Source organism: Platalea leucorodia (genome assembly GCF_965183815.1).
Source record: "Platalea leucorodia genome assembly, chromosome: 4".
Taxonomy (NCBI): domain Eukaryota; kingdom Metazoa; phylum Chordata; class Aves; order Pelecaniformes; family Threskiornithidae; genus Platalea; species Platalea leucorodia.
Genome location: NC_138826.1, coordinates 3,598,300 through 3,622,272, shown reverse-complemented (window position 1 = coordinate 3,622,272; position 23,973 = coordinate 3,598,300). Strand labels below are relative to the sequence as shown.

The window sequence follows — 23,973 nt, the reverse complement described above, 5'->3', positions numbered from 1 at the left end:
TGTTGAGTTTCTAAGACTTCGGTTTCAGCCTATAGACTTCTTGCGGGATATACTAAAAAATTAAAACATTTTAAAAATTGAAGGCTTGGATTGTTCAGAGCTTTAATGTAGTAAAACGCTTTTTACTTCTACTCCCAAAGAGATGATAAGAAGGCTTGCTTGGAGTGCTGCTCAGAGGGGAATCTATCCCAAGGAGAACTGCAGTCCATTCCACTAGAAGTAATTTTATTTATTGCTTAGAATGAAAGATTTTGGGGGAAGTATAGCAGCTGCTCTGGGTCTCTGCATATCATTTCCAGAATATACTCTACGTATGCATGCCTTGGTAAACATTTTGTTGGTTGCTTTGGAAGTTCGAATAAAAGAAGTGAGGGGGTAGTGGTTGGGAGAAGCCATCTGTCCTTACTGGTTAAGAGTTACCTCGGGCAGAATTCACATAATATTAACCATACTGGGGGGAGGTGATATGCAGTAGTAATCCAGTGGCTACACTGAAGGTAGACAGTCTTTAAAATCTCCTATTTGTCTATTTTTGGGGGTTTCTACTGAGGATGTTTTACGGAGAGTTTGTTTTGTGCTGAAAACTGACTTTTAATGGGGCAGGGAGGAAGTTTTGCCTGGTGCTAGTTTGGCTAAGGCAGGACGGGCTTGGGATTTCGGGTTTGTGGGCAATTCAGGTTGCATCTCAACAAATGCCAGGGTGGGTTTCACTTACTGGTGCTCCAGTGTGATGGTTAATATGTACCAGTGTGCTTATTTACAGGGAACCCCAATTGTGAGTTGCCTTGTGAGCAGTTTTCCTTAAAGGAAACTGAAAAAAAAGGTGTTGTGGCTCTTCATGACTGATAAAAGAGAGATTGCTTGCCTTCTGTGTTCCCTTATTTGTCAGTGAATGCTGAAGTGACACGATCTTGATGGTGGGATGTAGAGTTTGGGTTGCAGCTGAGTTGTTTTCGTGATCTGATCTGTAGCCTAGCTCTCCATCACTCAGAAGCAACCAAGAAATTTTGGGCATTATGAGTTATTAAGCAGACAGCTTTCCACTGAATTAGCTTAGTTTGCAACTGTTTGCCTTGCATTGTGCCTTATTTTCTTTTCAGTTTATTCAGTGAGAGCAAAGAAGCTAGAAACATTCATGCTGGAAGAGTCACAGCCGTGTAGATATGACTGTGTTGGTGGCTGACTAATTTCATTTTGGCATCTTTTTCTAAACATACAACTGTTGTGTACAACAAATTAAAACTGAGGGATCAGACTTTCTTGGCCTAGATTTTAATGCCGACATTTCAAAAGCAGTCTGGTTTTTTTGAAAGCCTTTCAGAGTTCTTTCATGATAGAAGCATTGTATTAGGTTTCTGCAGTGTCAGAGGCATACTAGAAATACGTTGTTGCCCAGTGAAAATGGATGACCTATGGAAGTAAACATCTTTGTCCTGAACATAGTTGTGAGGTGTGAGCGAAAGTAAATATCCTGCATGATATAATTGTTTTTCTTATTCCTAGTTGATCTCTTGGGACTTCTGAAATGGCGATCTAACACAAACCTGTTGCAGCAGAATTTGAAGCAGCTGATGAAAGTTGATGGCGGTGAAGTGGTTAAGGTAACAAATTGACTTCTTTTAAAAATAAATTTGGTATCATAATTTTGCTGAATTCCATATTTTGAGGTATTCTTATCCTTTTGTGTCCCCCCACCCGCCCTTACTGCACGCACTTGCACATTCAATTGTGACCAGCTATCTCTCAGCGTTCAGGATGCTAATACCCTTCTCCCTGCCCTCAAAGAACATTTCAGATATTGAGTACTGGTAAAACACACGTAAAACGCAAATTTCTGAAAACGTAGGGTGTGGTGGTGGTGTTTTTTTTTTTTTTTTTTTTTTAGCAGTTCAGTGAATTTTTATATACAGATACATGAAGGCAGAGGGCGTTTTTCTTTCCAAGCTTAAAACATCTTGGAATTCTTACATGGTGATATTAAATGTATTTTTAATACATGGATGTGGAACGCAATCCTACTGTGTGCTGCTGATATTTTTTTAAAAAAAATTATTTCTCCTGAAAATATTTAGCTGAGCCAAGTTATTTACATTTGTCGAGGCCACTGAGTGATGGCAGAGACCTACATAAAGACAGATATAGTTGTGGGAAAAAAAGCAGGCTGGGACTTTATTGAATGTGTTGTAATAAATCAAATCTAAAAGAGTGTCAGAAGTTGTAATATATTGGGGACAGATGACCCTTAAGGGCCTGTAGGTTGTTTTCTTGCTTCAATGGATTTTAATTTGGTTAATAGAAGCCTAATGAATGCCTCATCTTGAAGTAACTTAAAACATCTGAGACTGCTGATACTATCCTTTATTGAATAGGGTGAAAATAGTATCTCACATGATTTATTTTTCAGGAAGGTTCTACCTGCTGCTGTTTTGTTGTGGATCGTTTGATAGCTAAAAACTTGACACTGATACTCCCCTCTGCCAAGCATTGTCATAGTTCTGTCATTTGTAATTTTCCCTCTTCTCTAAATGACATCAGAGCGCGTACAGCAGATCACCGCCTGATGGGTATTGGTGATTTTAGAAGCACCAGAGTGCAGCACAAGCGAAGTTTTAAGTAAAAGCAATATCGGAGCGAGTTCTCCGGCTGCCAGACGCTCACCTCTCCCTGCGCTGCTGCAGGACTCCTATGAAATCGTACTCCCTTCTCCCTGTTGCACAGGGATCTGAGCAGAACTTGCTTTATGCACAGGACGGAAGAGTGAATGTTTGATATTGCTCTCTTCACCGTTTTTATTCTTTTTTTAAGACGACCGTTGCTTACGTTATCCATCTGTTACAGCAATGTTCAGAAAATCTTTGTGTAGACTGCTCTGTTGCACGTTCATAATATCGAGTTTGTAACTGTTCCTTTGTATTCTTTCAGCGTGTTTTGTCCTTTCTGTTTTTATGTACGATACATGGTACAGGCTATGCGTATTACAAAAAGTACGCATTTGATAAAACGTATTCAAATTTTCTGTTAAACTATTTCTGTTTTTTTAAAGACTCCAGTAAAATACCTCTGCCTACTGGTGTTTATTTATTGCGAAGTAGAGATCAGCCAAGATACTAATTCTGCAATTGAGTCTTTCAATAGTGTATGGAAACTGTAAATGTTATCTCCCTTTAACAGAGGCTCTGGCTCCATTTACGCAGAGAGCCTACAGGATATGAGAATGTCAACTAATAGTCTAGAAATACTAGCTCCCTACCTGAGAAATGTTTTCCTGCCACTTTATACAACAAAAGCATCTATCCTGTATTCTTCTTGCTGTTACATGAAGTCCTCGCGAACAGATTTAAAACTTGAGCTCTACTAATGAAAGTCAACTACGAGCTGGATTTCCCCCAGAACTGAAGTCTAAAATCAGCTGCAAGCATTTTGGCTTTTCTGTTTTTTCATCTTCAGATACCAGTAGCACCAACTGCGGCTCCATGTTCACCTGTTTTGAGGCAGTTTGGCATTCAGCAGTGTTTAGTAAGCTGCTAAATGGAGATTAATTCCCAAGATTTAACTCTGGGTTTAGTAGATGGTCGAAGTGAATCATGTTTGATCTAGGAGACTCATTGCACAGATAAAAATTTTTACGGGAGGAAGGTGGGAGTCAGGCTGTTTCTCCGTCACTTCCACGATGTATATAATATCTCTTAGTAATTGCAATCTCAGGAATCAATTGCCTTCTGTTTGTTCAGATGATCTTCCCCAACTATACCTTATCTCGTCTACAAGACAAAAACCATTTTTACTTTGAGACAGACTTGCTGGAACAATCCATGTTGAACCCCTCAATCACAACCATACAGACTTGAGGCCATGATCCATCCTCATTCTGCCTTGGAGGAGCCCATGTCGGTTTTGTGTCATCTGGTGGAAGAAAATGCTCAGACACAGAATCCCATGCTGATAAAACTGAATGCGTTGATGAGTATCTCTGGTCTATGCATGTATTACTTGGCACTGGGAAGAAACGCTGTAATTCTACATGCATAAAACAGCTTTTATCCCTCTGCTTAACTTGGGTCCCCTGACACTAATCTGCTTTTACTTTCGTGTCGTGCAGATCAGGGTGTCCAGCCAGCTGGCTAGTGAAGACCCTTCCTCTGTTACAGGGATAGTCGTGTAGGTTTTGGGCCGGGGCAGAAGGTTGTGTGCTCTGTTTCCCATGCCTGCATGTGTGCTCTCATTTGAAATTGTGGATCTGAGTTTATGCAGTCATGAAAAGCGGTATGCTGTGCACTTTTCATTGCTCAGCTCAAAACCACTGAGGATGACTTGATTTATTTGGCATGAGACTGAGTTGCTTGACTGGTTTGTGCTCTGAAACATCAGTTTTCAGAAGCTGCATGATCCTGGTGACTGTTGAAACTGAGTTTGGAAATACATTCTTGTTCATTCACTATAATAGATTAAACTTACTGTTCAGGTGTACCAAGTGTGATTTCTGACCTCCTTTTTCTATTTGAGTGATATGGATCTATAGATAATCAACTTAACTAAAAAATAAGTTGCTGAAAAACAAAATGTTAGATTTTCCTTTTTTCAGCTAACTTTTAAAATGTCATTACTTTGTGAAATATATAAATGAAAGCAAGTACGTCTGTAGAAACCTGTGTGACATCTGAATTTCATTTTTCCTGTAAAATGTGATGAATCGTGTATTTATTTGTAGTTTCTTCAAGATACATTGGATGCACTTTTTAACATAATGATGGAGAACTCGGAGAGTGAGACATTTGACACGTTAGTGTTTGATGCTTTGGTAAGTTTGCATTGCGGGTGGAATAAAATGTAGGTACTGCAATGATAAATAAAACAAACATGGCGTAAATGCTAGAATGAAGATTACTAATGAAATGGATCTTGTTAGCTGTTAGTTATTTATTATTTAATTTAAAATGCATGGAAGGTTTTTATTATATTTGAAGTTTCAGTCAGACTTGATCAAAAGAGGGTTGGATTACATCGTGTCATCTTTCCAGAAAAGATGGAAGCAATCAAGTCCAGTCATTTTAGTGGATTAACAGCAGGATTTAGGACGGAAACAGAAAGTTTCTGCTTGGAACAGAAAACTTTGTTATGAACAGGAAGTTTTCACAGGAAAGGAGAATATTCATATATTGGGAGGATAATCAAAAGCCAAAGTCTGTGTGTTTTTAATGTTATTAATGTGTCTTATCTGAAAATAAAGGTGTGTGAATGTACAATATTAAAGATTTTTTTGAGGATAGTACAATAATTATGCTGTTTTTTCAGGTATTTATCATTGGACTGATTGCTGACAGAAAATTTCAGCATTTTAATCCTGTCTTGGAAACCTACATTAAGAAGCATTTCAGCGCTACGTTAGCCTACACGTAAATTTTAAAAATTACTTTTTCTAATGTAGCTTGCACACGTTTTCCAGATAACATTATTCAGTTACTTGTTTATATAGTTTAATTAGGAATTTGCCCTTAGAGCTTGGGAGGGTGGGAGCTTCTTGAAGAAGGCTGGAGATAGTAAGTCTTTTGTATTTCTTTCTCTCTTGAAATAACAGTAATAAAACTTTTGGTCATTTGCAAGAAGGAAGTCTTGATTTTGTTGTATTGAAGGAAGGGATGATTAGACTATTTCAGGAAGTGTTTTGTAAGGAAAGTATCCATAAGCCATTCTCAGTCATGCTTGAGAAAGAAATCACATCTATTTAAGATGCTTCAAATATATGTTGTTTGGTGCATTAAGTTGATGTTCTACCCTGTATTATCTGCATTACTGTCACTTCGGGGAGGAAGCAGTGAAGAACAAAAAACCAAAGGTCCATTGTATTTTCTGTCTTAAGTATTTCTTGACAGTTAGGTTCTTTGCTTCAGACTATTAGTGTTGGAGGAAAAATATATAATGGATATCTTTGCAGTGTTGGGAGGAAAACAAATCCAAACTGGGAAACCTGCTGTGCACTTAGCTGTTACACAGTCTCTATTACGTGACCAGAAAATGTTTGAGCAGTATTGATTTTAAAATAGTGAAGAAGAGTTAGGCCTTTAGTCACAAGTTTGATACTACAATCACTTCACTGAGTTACAACCACTGTTGCAGCCTTCATGTGAAGTGGGTAAAGAACGAAGCATCCTCCAGCATCTGGTTTTATTAGCAAGAGCTGAAGGTGGCCCTTTCGCTGGTAGGCGTGGAGAGCATCCTTCCCTTCCTTAAGTGCAGGAGGCACAAGCAGGTTTAAGCTCGAGGATGCTGGAAGGTGTGAATTCTGGCTTGACTTGTGCCTGTGGGCATGACAGATCCCTGTCCCCTCCCCACCTTTTATTACACAAGTTTGTTCAAGTAAAGAAAGGTTGCATTGACAATATCTAAGTGGCTACTTGAAATTCTTCGGCAGTTTACTCCTATTAAAATAACATCACAAATATCGAGACATCTGTCTACTCAAGGTTATTTTTTGTTAGTAGTACACAATGTTGTACTTACTTTTAGTGAGAATGTTGACACATACAGTGTAGCTAGGATGATTTAAAATGGGGTTGCTTGTAGTTGCATTAAAATCATGATTTATATTCATTGGAAGAGAGGTAGTTGAAATGGTATTATTTTTATAATTGTCTCACTTTCAAGTTTGATGGACTTTTAAAATGTGGAATAAGAGAATTTCCAACTGGTGTTATATACATTTTTGAGAAATAAATTTCACCAATTCTAGCCCCAAATCCATGGGAAAACTATGTAAAGGGCAGGCCTTGTTTAATGAAGAAACTCCCATTCTGTGTGTCTTAATGCTAGCAATTTGTTTGTATTTAATTATTTTGACTATTATTAGTAGTTGTATCTTTATAATAGCCTAAATCTGAATATCTCTAAATATCCAGTGGAAAATAAGTCTTATCGAGATCTGCTGTATTGCTTGTATGTTGAATGCTTTTATGGTCTGTGTTTTTCTTCTTTTTTCCCAAGACTAGCTTGCAGCTACTTACTGGCAAAACCAAGAACATAATGAGTTTCTTAGTTGCATAATTAATTTTGTAACTTGGTGGGTGCTACTTAGGCACATAATTTTTCTTTAAACCTTTCAAAATTGAAATTCTTCTCTGCGTGCAAGCTTGTAACTTGTTTGTGTTTTCGTATGTAAACAGAAAGCTGACTAAAGTTTTAAAAACGTACGTGGATAATGCTGAGAAGTGTGGTATCACTGATCAACTCTTTAAAGCTATGAAATCCTTGGAGTACATCTTCAAGTTCATAGTGCGGTCCAGGATATTATTCAATCAGTAAGTATGGCGAATGCTGAAACCTCCTGTAATTCCCCTTGACAATATTGTTCAAAAAGTGTCACAATTATAACATCACGAGTTAAACTTGCTTAATGTAGCATCGTTTTAGAAATATCTTGACTTGTTAGAATTTACTTCAGGAGGCAGCCGTTCCCTAAGAGCGAGGCAGATTTCCTTAATCTTGAACCCAACGGCGTGGAAAGTACTAAACAGAAGAAACCTGTGTCTAACTGAGATGTATATTTTACGTAGTAGCACGCTGCTAAAATCACGATGTGTTGCAGCTCTCTATAGTTTAGGTCTCTGAACAAATAAAGCTTGCCACTATGTGGGAAACTTTTGTTAATGACTGTGTGATAGCGTGACTGAAATGGTGAAGCTACCGAGTAGCCGTGCTGCCCCGTCCCTCATCCGCGCCTGGGCTTTGCTAGCGGCTTTCCTCAGACGGCTGCAAAAATCGGGGAAGACTAAAGTATTGAAAATTTTGACTAAAGTATTGACAATTTTGCAGCAAAGCAAAGGGACAGCTTTTCTGGATGGGAAATGTGATGCTTGTCCTCGCGTGGTGCTCGCAGGGCTCAGGGGGAAGCTGTGGTTTGCAGAGGGCTTTATTCGTAGGCCAGACATGGAGAGGGAAGAGAGGCAGAATAGATGGACAGCGAGGGGGGAAAGGAGTATGAGATGCACCTTTTTTGACACACTGCCTTGTAAAAGAAAGCCACAAGTGGTGTTGGAGTTAAATCCCCAACAGCTCGGAGCCCCCCGGACCCCCCATCTGTCCCAGCAGACAGAAGCTGTTGGTGGGCCGCAGTTTGCAGGGCCCTGCAGTATCAATAGGTTTCAGCAAGCGAGACGGGAAAGTGGAAAGACAGAAGGGATGGAGAAATCTTCTCCTCAAGAGTGACAGATTTTTTTTTTTTTGATAGGAGAATCATTTGGGTTTCTGTAAAAGCTCTTTCTATGCCTGCCGGCGTGGCAGAGGCCTGCGGGGGGGCTGCTTTCTGCTCCCTGCTCGGCTTCCTGCAGGGTGAACTGCACAGCCACTCACTGCCGCTGCCTGCAGCGGGCGTCCCTCCGTAAAGTCAAGCATAAATAATTGTTCTAAGTTAATTTGGATGTCAGTACTGTGTTTTGTACACAAAATATTTAAAAAGTTATAAAGCAAGTTGATAATGTATTCGTCTTCATTTGGATTCAATCCTTTTACTACTTGTTAGCGACGGTAACAACCTTATTACAAGGGATTTATGTAGAGCTCTGAAGTTACCAACTTCACCAACCTTTCTCTAAAATAAAGATTGTAATTTATTTCTGTAGGAGTCTTGCTGTGATATTCATAAAATACTGAATGTCACTTACACTGTTGCAGGTCCTACAAATCACTTTAAAACAGAAAAAAATAATTATCTCTTGCTGCAGATTAGATTTACAGACAATATGACCCTCTAGTATTGGCCATTGGATTTCCTCGTGCTAAGCACTAATTCACAGTTCTTTAGCGTTGGGAAGACACAGCTCTCAATGACAAGGGATTAATCAGCGAAGCTACTGAATGCTGAATGACACCATGATTTGTTCTGCTATAAGACTTAAATCCTGCCTGAGGTGTGCGATTTGAAGTGATTATAATGCAGAAGTGTAACAGCATTCTGAAATATCGTTAGTGTTTTACTGAGAAATCTCAACGAGCAAACAGAATCTTTTATTAAAAAATGACTTATTTTTAACTTTAGTAATATGGTAGTGGACTGGATATATGGAGCGTTTTAGTAATGTGATTGCAGGCAAGCTTCAGTTCTGGATAAATACGTAGAAGCCTAGTTCATCTAGTTAAAGCTTGGTGACAAATCTATTTGTTCAGTATATTAAGGTTTATAAAGGCAAAATATTATAAGTGAACATTAGAAATACCTTTATTTAGTTTTCTCGGTAATGATCCCAGTGGTTATATTGCATTTACAACAGTCTTAAAATTTTGAAGGCAGTGCTAGAAGGGTCAACTGGTTTTCTCATAACTGCAGTGTTTTTGTGCATTATCAGGTGTATTAAATAAACATATGTTAATAACCGACAGTAGAAACACATTTTTTACTAACTTGTTTATTTTTATTACAATTTCCTTTTTGAAACGCAAAGCTCTCTGTCTGAAGCAGTTTGATTTATTGGACTGTCAAGTTTAGTTACTCCTTGTATTGGTATTAGTTTCACCTCTCTATAATCTGTTCAGGGGGACACTGAAATCCATTATTGAAATTGTGAGTTAACAAGTAATTTGTCCTGCATATTCCCCGGTTTTAGCCTAAAAGGGGAATAGAAGTTTGCACAGCAAAAGAACACAATTTAATATTTTTTTCTGTAGCATTCATTTCCCCTGTGTACTGGTTAAATAGCTTTTTTTTAATATCTGTGGCTCCCAAAGGTTTATGAACACAGCGTTAAAAATGATACACATTAGTTTCAGTGTAAAGCAGCAAGAACATTCTGAACTCCATGATTATTTTAAAAAGATAAGCCCCTTTCCTTCTGTAATAGGTGGTCCATCATGATATCTTCAAACATGAAGCAATCACACTATGACTGTATATACAAAATTCTTGGGTGTGGTGCTCTTTCTGAGCTGCAGACCACGTCCCAGACCTTCTTACTGGGTTTAACCCCAGGAGAAAATGGGGGAAAATAGAGGGGAACTGAACTCTTGCTGGGAGCTGCTCTCATGGGTCTTGGTGCAAAATGTTTAGGTGAGCTCAGGGCCAGAGCTAGCAGAACCAAGGAGGGCTTTGGAAGCCCAGTTGCTGTTGGATTGCTTGGGGGCAATCAAAGCTGACTGGGTAAGCCTAGGGTTTTAGTTGGGGAAAAAGTCCCTTCTGGTGTTTATAAACACCCCTGTTTAGATTTCACTGGGATGCCAGGTTCTCCTGGGCTTCTTTTAAGCACTGATCCTTTTTTTTGATCACGTTAAGTCTGTATAGCTGAGGTTCAAGAAGTGTATTTGCAACAGCCCTTATATAGGTAAGTCATACATATTGCTAAAGGGGGAGAAAATTTAAAGGGTTTATGTGGAGCTAGTAGTCTTCTCCCTCTCCCTTTCCACTTTGTAGTGAGAATGATCTCATCCTACAGCTGAACCAGAGATCGTGCTGCATTTAAAATACTCAAGGGAGTTTCAGGAACGTTCATTCCTGTGCTGTATTGAACCAGTGGACCAAGTTCTTCAGCTTGGCTGTATATTTTTTGCCTTTGGTGTTGCTCAGGCATCTCAGGGCAGTTTTTATCCCTTTAAAAGCATCTGGCAGAGAGAGAGAAGAGGGGTGGCTGTGGGCAGATCAGCTCTGAAAAATCCCACCTGAAGGCCCAGGGACCTGTGTTGTGACCTTTATTTGTGGATTAGTCGTTCTTCTGCAGCAGCTGTGTTGACTGTATGGGAAACTGAGCCTTACCTAGTTTAGCGTAAGTGAGCCAGAAATTAGAGGTGAAATGCATTTTAACTTTAGCGCTCTGTTCCTGTGGGGAAAAAAAAGGGGTTTTTTTAGCAAGTAGCGGGTTGATAGGCTTTTTCTTCCTTTCACAGAGCTTGAGGTCGCTCACCTTAGGCCACTGGTAGATTTTAATGATTGCTGGCAAGTTGTCTCGATGCTTTTTGGCTTCCACATCAGAGAGCTGCTTGGCAATGGTCCTCCCAGACATCTGCTAGCTCTTGTGCAGGGTGGAGAGACTCCGTCCCACTGCTGCCTGGGCATGTGGAACTGGGTCACCGCTGAGGGATTCACCGTGACTTGAAGGTGTAAACAACAATACTGGATGTGGCATTTTACATAGGAAGCTCTAAAAAAAAAATCTGTTGTTCCTGCTGACCCAGCCCTGTCGGTCTGTCTTGTGTTTAGTTTTTTGTGAAAGAAAACTGTTGGTTTAGTGAAGAAACTTGTAGAAATTTTTGAACCTGAAAGTAATGCAACGAATTATCTGTCATTTGAACAGATGTTTTTGAAATGTATTTCCATTTTAGTTAGATCGTGCTTATGAAACCTAATTATTTTTCAGACTTTATGAAAACAAAGGAGAAGCAGACTTCAGGGAGTCTCTGCTGCAGCTCTTTAAGTCCATCAATGAGATGATGAGCAGCATCTCCGACCAAACTGTCATAGTGAAGGTATGTACTTTACAGGTCTCCATCCTGGCTTTACTTTTGCATCCTAAACCACAGATGAGTGATTGATGAAGTGTATGCTTGTGTTTGTCCCCAAAAGCGTATTTAACCTCAAACGTGGTTAATACTTAGTGCATCTAATGAAGGGTTTGTGACTATATAAAGAACGTGCTTCAAACAAGTAAGTCTGCTTAAATTGCTGCAAATACCTCACTTTTATTTTTAAAAGAGAACTTAGGAGTTAAATGATGTTTAGCTTATTTAACTGGTATAACTTTAACTTAAAGGTATTTTTAAGGCATTATCTTAAAGATGCTGATGACAATGTAGATCCTTGTATTCTTATGCGCTTGCTTATATCCTAGGCTGTTCAGGAACTTCAATATAGTATCTTAAGCCCTAGTACGTGTTTTTAATGGAAAATCAGTAGTGAGTCAGACTGCCACCTCCACTCTACACTCCTCTTGTTTGTCTCTTTAAAATGATAGCTGCTTTTGGTAGCATTGGCTGGCTCATGGGATTGGGAATGTGGTCTTTGACCTGAAATGAACGTGGGTATTGATATCACAGAGCAGAAGCGTTGAATTATAGGACTGGTAGATTTTTGTATCCAGAGGAGTCTGAGGTCATTGTGCCAATACCGGTCTCATGTTCTGTTAGCGAATCTCTTTCACCACGGGAAAGTACTGAGACTGTTGTAAACACGCATTTGATAAGCTTCGCCTTGAAGTTCTCCTTGTGGTGCCAAATAGAATTTATAAAAGGATGTAACTCTTGACCTAGCTGTGCTGAATGAGTTGAAAGATGATGATCAGAAAGGGGCTAAGAATTGGGGTTGAATTTGGGGACAGTTTGACAGTATGACTCCTCCTGCTCAGATGTGCAGCGGTTGTGCATTAGAAGAATTTTTTTATAGGAGCTGGGAGGCGAAGACAGACAGCGGCAAAGTACTGTGCCAGTGCAAGAGGTTCCTCTTGAAGGGAGCTGGGAAGAGTACAGTGGGAAAGCACCTAAGTCAAAGACACCGGTCCTTTGTAGCTGAGTGCATGCAGGTCTTAGGCTACTAATACCATGCTGAGCACACAGCAAAAAATAGATAGTGGGGATAAAGCCGCTGAGTTCGAATATTTTAGGCAGAGAGATTGAGACTGTATCATCTGATAACAAAATAGGGATATTACATGTTTCAAGAAAGCTGTAGTTTCATTCCATTGGCAAAGCATCTATCCTGAATGGCAATTGGTAGGTTTGAGTCAGTGACTCAGTGTGCTATCTGGTGTTTTACAGATAGGATGTTTTCAGATTACGAGTATTGAATGTAAGATTTTATTTTCCCGAGACTCGTTTGTGAGGCCTACTTCAGGAAGGCAGATGAACATGAGCTTTTTTCTTTTCCAACAGTTTATGCCTTGGAAAAAAAAAAAAAAAAAAATTAAAAATACCCCCAAAAGACAGATTTAGTTGTCTTCACCTGAGATGCAGGAGAAGAAGACAAACTTACTAGCAAAGGCTAGAGAGATCACACTACAGCAGTGTCTGTCCTAGTCTCTGTATTATTTCACATTCAGATCTCTGCAAACTTGGGTAGAGCACATCTACTGTCTGCATTTGGCTACGTGAAGTATGCTGGTAGGTGAAGCGTTGGCAGATGAGCCGGTGTGGGGTTGTCCAACAAGCGTGCTTGTGGATGCCTTTCAGAAGCCTTGACAACCTTTCACTCATTATTCATTGCTTTCATCTCCTTTGGACTCCAATTACTTAGCTCTTAGAATACATCATTGTTAGTATTAGCTTTTTGCAGCTCGTGAGATTGCTTTTATTATGTTCAAATATCCACTGAAGTACTACAGTTTTTCCAGTGACTAGAAATGTGTGGTTCTATTACAAAGAATAAAATTAGGTGGATAAATGCAGGAGTTCTTTGAGAGAGAGTGAGGATGGCTTCTGTGAATCTTGCCTGACAAAGCTGTTGGAGTCCTGGGAGCGTGTCAGTAACCACGTAAAGCGGGCACGACCTTACAGGCTTCATTCAGCATCTTTATCGGTGATCTGGAACTGGTAGTTAAGTACCATGCTAGTGGTGAGGAACGTCAGAAGGACCTCACACAACTGAGTAGGCTAAAAGGTGGGCTTCAAGGTAGACAAATGTAAGGCAGTGCATCTCAGAGTAAATTAATCTCTGTATGATGGTCTGCTTGAAGCTGGCAGTTGCAGTTTGGGGAAGACGCCTTGGAGTCGTAACTGACAGCTCTCCGGGGTCGTCGGTTCCACGCGCAGGCGAAGAAGCAACAGGGTGTTGGGTGTCAATTAGAGGGATAACGAGAATGTGGCAGGGCTGTCATTTTGTTGTCAGATACCCTTGGTGCCCCTGCATCTTGCATGCCAGGTGCTGGTCTGGTCTCCGTACCTCAGGAAATAGTTGTGGGGTACGGAGAAGCAGGATTGGGAATGCCGCCCCTTCCTGGCGGTGAGCGGTCTGTGAAACTCTGCTGCACCAAATCCCACAGTGCAAGAAATAGGCTGCGCTCGCTGACATCAGTAGGAGGTTCGTTTAAAAGAAGTAAAAGAAAAATTGTTCGTTCCTGAAGCTTGCTGTCGCAGGGGATTATGGAGGCAGGTAGTGTCAGCAGGACTAGAAAGAGGTTAGGCGGATTTACAGACCACAGGTCCATAGGTGTTCTGAAAGGACGGGTGGAGATGCAGCCTCTGAAGGATGCTGGGGGAGCCAGGAGGGGAATGGACCGCAGACACTGGAAATGGCATCTCCTGTGGCCACCGTTGGAGACGAGTGTTGGGCTATACGAACCGTTAGTGTGACGCAGTGAGCGTTTCTTGTGCTGTTGGGTACTCTGAAGTTTTGTAGAAAACTAACGGAGATAAGCAGATAAGTTGCTAGGTCCCTGTGTTGTGCAGTTAAGATCAGATCCAGCTGTAGCAGTTTCAGGCTTTTTTTTTTTTTACTGTTTTTAGTACATATTGGGGAAGGTAAATAAGTGTATACAAAATAAGTCTGTTTGGAGAGATAACAACTTGAAAAGACCTACATAGAAAATTAAGGTGCTTCACATAAAAAGAGACAGATGCTTAATTCACACATTTGAATATTTCTATTTCTCCTTGCAAAAATTGTAATCTGGCTTGATAGTTTATCAACATGAAGCAGAACTGCCACTGGAAAGTTCTTCTGAAATGTTCCCAACTTTCCTCTTTGGGTTGGTTATACTGAATTCCCCCCCCCGGCCTATCTGTTAAGAGAGTAGCCTTCGAGCTGACACGGTATGGGGGAGAATGAATGACTGCAGTCTTATGTTCTTAGCAGGAATTACTCTTTATCTATTCAAATATTTATGTCCTTGTGGAAGCTGATGAGCTGTTTCTGACTGTAGCTCAGGTCTTCACTTACTTAATATTTTGCATTTAACTTGCTCCCTTTTTTTATATAAAATTTTCAAGGCTTTGAGTACATTTTAAAAAAAAAAAAAAAGTTTCCTCAAAAGAAAGCTGTATGAATTGTACAAGGATTTAAGGTTGTAGAGCACAAAAAGAGACTTTGCATTTGTAGCTCTTTTAGGATTTATGGCTGTTCAGAATTTCTTAGGGTAGGGGAGAATTTGTATACGTGGCTGCTTTGCAAACCTGACTTCAGTTTCAGCTTCTAAGGAAACAAAATCAAGAATATTTCCATGGAGGGCAAGTCAAAAGTGGCATTCAGCAATTTTGTTGACTGCAAGTAGGTATAACTGTACACTGCATTGATTAAATTTTTCTCAAGACTTAAAAAGGAAAAAAAACCCAAGAAACAAAAGAGCAAAAGCCCTGTCGTCCTGCAAAATCCTCTACTGCACCAAAATCATGCTTTGCGTTACTGAGGATGCTTTGACTCCCAGTCTCGTGGCTGGGAAGGGCACTGGCCAGATCTTTTTGCACAGGGTCTTCCAAGAAGCCTTGAGTTGGCCTGGAGTTAGGCAGAGGCACATCTGTGCCAGCTCTCCATCCTTCCCTGCTTGCGGCGTGGTGTTGGTCAGAGGAGGGGGCCCTGAAGGTAACCCCAGTGCTGGCTCCAGCCTGCTGCCCGCTCTGTCGGTGCGGTTAATGGTCGCTTTGTGGCTGAAGAACTGCTCCCCTAGTCCTTCAGGTCTATGTTTGTAGTGGCTGGCTTAGCGTATGCATGGAAAAAACTGAATTTTTTTCAGAGTGTAAAGGTCTGTTTCCTTTCATGAGCTTTTGGCATTGCAAAATAATAATAATTTAAAAACATTATTAAAAGGTTATTTTAAATTTGAGTTGTAGGGCTTCAGCTACGTATTTTTACAATAAATAAGTAAAAATCCATATATTCTTAGAACACGATTTGAGCAGAGCTTTACTAGCATTTATACTTCTTAGTGGACTCCAATATGTTGCAATCAAAACATTAAGGTGTAAGAAATGAATAAAACCCACTTTCATCCTAGGCTATGAAGGCAGCTGTAGTCAGTCCTATAGGCTTGAATTTGAGAAGCTGCTAAGGTATAAATTACAGTGTTCTAAACAATGCAGAGTTTTGGTTTTTTTTTGTTAGTTAACTATATACAATTGTTAGGGTTTTCCTGTGTGTGTGTGTGTGTTGACTGCAGCGGAGGCAGGCATTCACAGGCCACCTTTTACACTTGGTTTTTTTAAGGTGTGCCGTTGTCCAAACTGGAAAGGGAAATTCAGACAGCGATTTGAGCTGACGGATGTTTTGGTCGCCCTCTTACTAACAAAACTTTTTCTTGCACGATGAGTGGTAGTGGGCTGCAGTAACAGTTTGAGAAGTAGAGGGATTAAACTTTGTTTCGCAAGTATCAGTTTGATTTTAAGCATTACTTGATTAAATAAGGTGTGCAGCATTTGGTACGTGCGCGTATTTTTAATGGTTACAAGCGTAGTGAGCTTTCCTGGTTTTGTTCCCATTTTCTGCTAATTGGTGCATGATAATTATTTCCTTAACCTTTTCCTGTTTAAGCGTGAGCTCAGCTGAAGCCTAGCATGACGTTTCAAGTTTAGATAAAAATGCAAATGTTTCCTAGTAATTTATTCTTGCATCTCTTTGAAACAAGGGCAGTTGAGCCAGCTGCATCAAATTTGAGGGCTGTCTGATTTGGGCTGTGTTTATACGAGGGAGCTGAACTGTTCTCAGCAGGGCTCTTGCAGTTTGCTCTAATGTTTGCTGTTAGGCGTGACTTTGTACTGCTGTTCAGGATGACTGAAGAAAGATAGGCTGGTAGCCGAGGTAGTTCTCTGTGCTTTAAATGATCTTGATAAAGTAGGTGTGTATATAAAATTATCCTGTAATGTGACCACAGAGAGCTGGTACGGAAGATAATAACATTTCACTAATGCGAATTCTCCTGTGTGTGTGGTTTTGTAATAATCCTTGTCACGTTTAACACATGATGCGTATTTCTCAGTATCCATACCGTTCTTTTTCCTACTCAATATTAAGCATTTATTGCTAAAGCCACAGAAAAGTGTTTATATGAAGACAGGGAAATACATTCCAAGCTGCTGAGGTACCTAGGAAGAAAACAAGAGACTGCATCAGTCTGCAAGGCTTTTCCAGCAGGTCCAATACTTTATAACCGTTGTTTAAAATTAGTCGAGTAATAAAATGCAACCGTGGACTGAGGTTTGCGTGTCTCTTAGAACCTACATGGGAAAGTCTGTTGTTACACTGGCAACAAATACAATAATCTTTAGAAAAGCGCAATGCCACTTTACTTGTGATAACGCTTTGTGCCATTTTACGCTGAATTTTGTGCCAGAGGCTCTGGTTCCATCATTTGGAACGATGACGGCTGCAGACTGGGGCGATTCAGAAATATTGTTTAGGCATTCCTGGAAATTGTTTCATCCAGCTGCTGACTGGGCTTAATTTGGCTGGGTTGATGAGTTTAATAGAATGGCATCCAGGATAATGCTTGTATAGAAGGTAGGTGCTTTGTGTTGGGTGACACAAAAGATGAAAATTAACATTAAAATCATGTACAAATTGAGTCAGGTAAAACAAATTTATTGCTTCATCAAACAAAAGAGTTCGTAAGAATATACTATATTTGGCAAAGAGATTTTATGCTTAATTTTGAGACTAGGTGTGCTGTTTGAAATGAATGACTTCAGAAAATGACATTTTTTAAATTAGGTATTTTTGCTTTTATGTAGTACAAAGAGATGAACCTAAATCCTAGAGAAAACCTGTAGTGTACCATTCAGAATACATTTTGTTTAATACTTTGCCAGCGTCATTTGTTCACTCTAATAACTACCTTAAGTTAGTATAGCAGTTTTCTTAAACAGCTACTGTAAAGAAGCTTTCGTTACTGTTTTTTGACATTCCTTGTCAGTATAAACCCAAGAATGGGATAAAAGTTAGAATTGTCTGTTGTTGCAAGACTGCTTTGCCATACTCTGTACTGCTTTGTTTTCATCTACCAGTGACCAGTGCTGTTATCACAGTAGTAATTCCTGTTTTGTGGTAATGAAAAGATTGCTCGATGCTCTCAACTGTGTAATAAACAAAAGTAAATTAATGAAACTCCCATTGTTTTTTATCTATTATCCGAAATTATATCAAAATGACTTTAAGCTACTTAGCAAGGCTACCCTATCTCAGTTCAGTGTGCTTTCAGAGGACAAAGAAGCGTTTGTGCAGCCAGTTTGTTTTCTGTCAAGTGGCAGAAGGATGCTATGATGCAATATACTGCCATATTTTTAGTCCCCTTTTAGTGTAGCTTTGTGTTAATACATCAGAGTGTTAGTTCAGTTGTGGTAAAATAAAATTTTTGTGTTAAGAGAGTATAATTTTTCTTACTCCACGAGCCTTTAGATGTACTAACGGCTACCAGATGTGACAAAGTACTGGGGATGCTTACAAAGGGTGCTTGCTGAACGCAGACTGCAGCGTGACTTTATGGCTTTGAGAGAAGAAATTAAGGCTACGTCTCCAAATGGCATACGAAATATGCTGTAATTGTACTACTCTTGTAACACTTCTTAAACACGTTTCTGAGCGTGTACACTTCTGCGTAGATGTGTTCTTCACGGCTTGCTATTACGTTGGGTTGGCGATGTTTGAAAGGAAAAATCTAAGTGGCTTTGCAAAAGGTGGGCTAGGTGGCTTTGGGCATTGGTGACCGAATGCCTAAGGTAATGCTGCTCGTCACGAGTGGAGCCAACTCCAGCAAACCCAAAGGTTTGCAGAAACGGACTCCGCTGGGAAGTATTAGTCTGTCTTTTGTCTTTTCCCAACTTAAAACCAGGAAGGGCTTGAATTGAGCTGGGGTCAGAGGACAGGCTTACACGGTGTCCGAGAGGAAACTGCTAGGAGTGGGGAGGGATTTGGATTGCCTGGGCTCTGGTGGGTGTCCCAAAATCTGGAGTTGAGGTGCTTACAGTTGCCTAATGACATGAAGAAAAGGAACTTTTCCGTAAGGCAGCTCCTCCAGGTAATTTTAGGGGTTGGGGTTCTGGGGATTCTTTTTGTTGTTTTAAAAAATAAATGAAGCTTACTCTTATTTTACACAGTTTATATATGCAAGTGTTGAAGTGCTCTAACAGGCTTTTTGGGGTTTGGTTTTTTTTTTTTCCCCCTAAAAAAATTGCAGAAAAAGTTCCTTTCAGAATAAAGTGTTTTCTGAATTGCTGGCTTAAAGTCTTAGTCATAGAAACTCCTTGAACCTTTAGATCTGAGGAATGTGCTAGTTTTTCTCTCGCTAGGTCCCGTTCCTTGGTCATTCTTGTCTCGTTAAACCTGTCTGGAAATGAACCATCAGGCAAAACAGAGCCGTGGCAGCGTGGGCACTGCAACGGACCCTTCACTGGTGTTTGGGGGACCACCGTTAGAAATAACGCCTCTGTTGCACTTGGTCTTGCTTGTTTGGTCTTCTTACCGTGCCTGATGGCTTTTCCCCCAGCTAATCTTTTGATACAGGCCATCACTGAATTTGTTTCTTCAACATGAAAATAACCCTGCGTTATTTAGCTGCAGCTCTGAAGAAGTTCAGGAAAATATAATTAGCTGTTAGTCATTATAAGCACATCAATGAATTTATCTTAAAGGTTGCAAAGGATGACTGCTCTAGATAGAGAGGTGGTTGTGATGATATAAGGAATAAGTTGCAGTTATTCTGTGGAACGATAAAACCTAGGAATTTCGTCCTCTGTATTGGCTGCGCGGAGAACTGTGACCATCAATTATTGCTTAATTTATTCTGTTTAAGGCAAAGCTTTGACTCTTCTGGACCTTATTATTTTCACTTAGTGGATTTTATTTCTTGGCATACTTAATTGCCTCTTTTATAGTTTAGAAGGGTATCCTTGAAGCACTGCACTCATCGACTTAGCGGTTCAATAGGTTGTATTGGCAGCTGGTTCACGTAGCGTCGGTTAATGGTTCTTTTCATATGTATGCACTTTGGCTGTGGCGTAATACCTTTTATACATAGAGATGATATTCATAAAGGGGAAATGAACACATATTTGTGTAAGTGCCCAGCTGTGGGTATGGTCGTGTGTGCTGAGGGAGAGGGAGAAGTAAGGGATGAGATGTAATAGCAGAAGGTGCCGCCAGTTAGCTCGCAGGCTGACGTGAGCTTGTTGACGTCATGGCGATCCTGGACTCGCGTGTGGATCGCATCCCAGGAAAAAAAAAATTCAGGAATACCCCGAGAGTCAATATAACAGTGAGCGTGCAAGGGAGCGTAACTCAGTAACAGGGAGAATATATCCCTTATTCATGCGATGCACTGTCTTGTTTCTGCTTTCTCTCCTTTTTATTCTTCCCCTTTGCTAGTTTGTGTGCTTTGTAGTACTTAAAATGAATGATTTTGTAACTTGATAAGGGTAGTAATAATTTGTCACTTGTTTTCCACAAAGAGAGAAGCCCCTTTGGGCAGTAAAATTTTTATTGCAGCCCAGCTTGAAACTGTGTATAATTATTGTCTAAGTATGTGAGACTGATATTTCTAGCTTTGTATATGTATCTAATGGGATCACAGGGCAATTATTGCAAAAACCTGTTTGATTAAAAATCCAAGTATTAAGGTTTCTCGTTATTGTGTTTTCTCTAATGCTGTTTTTGAATTTTCAAGTGTCATAGACATCACTGTGTAAATATGAAATTAAGGTTTTGATTTAGTTTGCCATGTACTTCTTGCAGAGATGAGGAATTTGAACCTTTATCCAGTGCCGATCAAGAGTGGAAAGTAATCTGATTTTATTTATTTCAATGGGAAAAAATCAAAACAGATTGCTTATTTGTTTTTTCCTGATGTTATATGAAAAGATGAGAACAGGTTTTTTATCTGCTGCATTTAATATTCCTCACTTAAATATTCAGCATCCTGGGAATAACCGGCATTGCAATTGTGCTACTGCTAACAAAAGATCTACTTTCAGCTGCAGCTTCTAACAAAGTAAAATCCACAGTGAGAGCTGCTTTTTTACAAGAGTTAATATCAACAAAAAGTTCTTTTAGTAGACCTTTGGATTACATTACACGGGTACAGATTTAATCATGGGGCTGCAGAGCCTACTTGCCTGATCATACTGTCTGTCTCATAATTGAGTCAGTTGAGATTGGAAATGGGGAAATATGCTTCCACAATTTTCCTTAAATTTTAAGATATTAAACTTTAATTGGTTTGTCCATAAAGTAGAAGCTAAGTTGCTGGTAATTGTTGTAACTACAGGCTTTAAAGTGATGTTGTAAGTAGTTTTACCTGATAGTACTTCATTTAAGTCATTAAAGTGTTAATTTTAATGATTGTGCCAGCACAGTGTGAAATTTTAATTCAAGATATAAAACGCAAGCTCTTTTTCAGTATGTGTTACTAAACATTTATTGCTACATGCATTTGAGTGATAAGCAAATAAAAACACAGTGATGGCTGCGGTTTATAACTGGTCATTAGAGTCCTCATCCATCAAAACACATAAGCGCGTACATAATGGGACTATTTGCATAATTACAGTTATGAGCTTGATTTCTGAGCATGTAAGTAGTCCTTTAAGCATACGTGGAAATGTTTGATGATCAAGCTTGACAGTTTAAATGGACTATGAATAAAAACTGGAACACTCGGAAATTTGCATCTAACCTCTTGACGCGTTCGGCTTTTGCTCTTTCAAAAGTGGTCAGCAAGCGTTGGCAAACTTCCCCGCTGGTTACATCAAGGTATTTGACAGGTTTCTTTCTCTCCCGAGGAGTTCCTTCTGTGGAAGCAGAGGCTGTTAGTGCCTTTTGAATTCAAAACTCTTTTTTCTTTCCCCCCACTTTTCCACTGCTTCTGTGAACGCTTCAGCAGGTGAAAAAATCACAGCCTTTTTTTTTTTTTTTTTTTTTAATGACTAGCAGACACCAAATAGTATCAATGCTGTGGAAATATACCTTTTTCTTTTATTTGAGCAAATACTGGTGGGAAATGTTGGGTATTTACTCAGTTCTAGTTGTTAGACTGAATTTGAGCACAGAATTGAACACAAGCTATAACAGTCTTGCCTTATACATTTTGTTCACTGTATTGGCAATATTTCTGTAATAATGAATATTGAATGAAAAGGAAATTTGTATATTCACCTTGCAGAAGAATATAGGAGCTGATTTGAAGATGAGCGTAGTGTGCGCGTAAGTTTTAACAATGTAATATTTTAAACAGAAATTTGTTCAGCTGCTGTAGCCTGGTGTTTTCCTCCAGGATGGGTGACATTTCCAGGGCTATATTCAGTGCTTGCTTGCAGCCACTTCTGTACATGCTGGAACAGCAAAGCTTATAAAATTCCTGAAGTATCCAATAGTGCTTTATAATCTAGAGAAAATTGCCTGAATTTGTGCTTTTGGGTATGGTTTTGGACATGGATATATGCTTTCTTAAACCATCTAACCAAAATCACTCCAATCTGCATTTTTATTGAGAAATATGTAAATTAATAACTGCTTCATACATTATTCAAGAAAAGGCATATTTTGTATCGCTGATACCTCTGCTAATCTTATCTAAAGATATGCAAATGATTTAATTAAAATAATTATACTGTATAATATACCTGAACTTTGCTGTAAAATAGTTCATATTAATCATTAATGGTACTTGTATTTTTAGCTGGAAAGACGAAGTATTTGATTGGTAGTGGATTCTAAACTCTTCCCCCCCCCTTTTTTTGCTTAACAACTTGGACCGAGATGTCCCTTGTGACTGTAGTCAAACAACTGACCTCGCGCGTTCAAGAACGGTGGAATTTGGTTTAGAATGACTGGGGCTGCGGCAGAAGAGCGTAGTTGAAACGTAGACAAGTGGTTTTGTACGTACCTACGAGGCGATACTCCTCGCGTCTGTTCCCTGTGGCTCTTCCTCCTACTAACAACTACTGCTAAATAGAGTTTTTCTGTCTCTTGAATTCCTCTGACCGTGGAGTTGTATAGTATAATCACTTGTCACATCATGGACTTCAGACTAGAATAGAATTGATTAAAAAAGAAAAGTATAAGGGCTCGTCTTCCTTCTCGTTCAAAAGGGTGGGGAGCACATGGCGCTCTCGTTGATGGAAACTGCAAATGCTAAGCGTGAAACCCACAACCAGAAATGCCTTCTATGGGGAATGAATCGTTCCCCCTTTTGAGGCAAAAATATGTCTGGAGTCAAACCATTTGATATTATCAATAAAATGCAAAGGTAAGCGAAATAAGTCTGGCTGTTGTGGTTTATATTTGAATTACTGTGGGGTTTTTTCTAGTCTGGGGCTCAGTGGACGCCAGAACTTGAGGAACCTCAGTAAATATGGTGCATGTGTATGAGCTAATAACGTTAAGATTAAAACCAAAGACTTTTGCTTTAGGGCTTCTTAGGCAGAACATTTTCTCATCTATTATTTGAAATAGGGCATTTAAATCCATTTGCAAATGAAGAAGAAAAAAAAACCCCAGCTTTATCTGATTGAAATTACTGTTTGTGTAGACTAAGTGATTTTTATCTGTGGTGTTACTAGAGGTCCATTTACTATTGTCTAGCCCAGGTGTATTCTGGCGTGATTGCATTAAATTCCTGGGCAGTGATTTTTAATTGCTGGGATTTTGCTCTTGATGCCTGTAAGAGAATGTTTGCTCTACAAATAAATAAATAAATAAATACTAATTGTTACTAAGAAATGGGAAGACAAAATTAGGTGAAATTACTACGAATAGTTAAAATATTAAACATCTGTTTGTATCTTCTGAATCCTTTCATTATGTCCTGTGAAATGGAGAGACAACTGCAAGTTCAAGAGGAATTAGAAAGAGCCGCAGTTTCATTAGTGGCTACCAAGAATTTACTGCAGGGAAGAATGATAATTGTGCATTTTTGTTTCATTTTCAAGTAGTGGAGGGCAAGTTAAACCCAAACAACTGCAGCACGGCTGATGAGGAGGATGAGAAGGTGCTGCTTCAGCTCTACAGAAGATGAGGGAAAAGTGATTAGAGGAACATAACTTAGTTACGCATTGCGTACCAATACACCAAAAGGTTTCTGTAACATGTTG

The 23,973-nt window shown here is 39.5% G+C and overlaps 1 protein-coding gene across 4 annotated transcripts in view; it reads left to right on the top strand.

The window, feature by feature from the left end:
• DOCK1 (dedicator of cytokinesis 1) overlaps positions 1-23,973 on the top strand; it is a 315,877-nt gene that overhangs the window by 58,055 nt on the left and 233,849 nt on the right. For all 4 annotated transcript variants that reach the window (XM_082310428.1, XM_082310427.1, XM_082310426.1 and 1 more), the window contains 5 exons: positions 1,504-1,601; positions 4,709-4,798; positions 5,293-5,393; positions 7,158-7,292; positions 11,334-11,442. In XM_082310428.1, the coding sequence (XP_082166554.1) occupies positions 1,504-1,601; positions 4,709-4,798; positions 5,293-5,393; positions 7,158-7,292; positions 11,334-11,442 (533 nt within the window). The remainder of the gene's footprint in view (positions 1-1,503; positions 1,602-4,708; positions 4,799-5,292; positions 5,394-7,157; positions 7,293-11,333; positions 11,443-23,973) is intronic.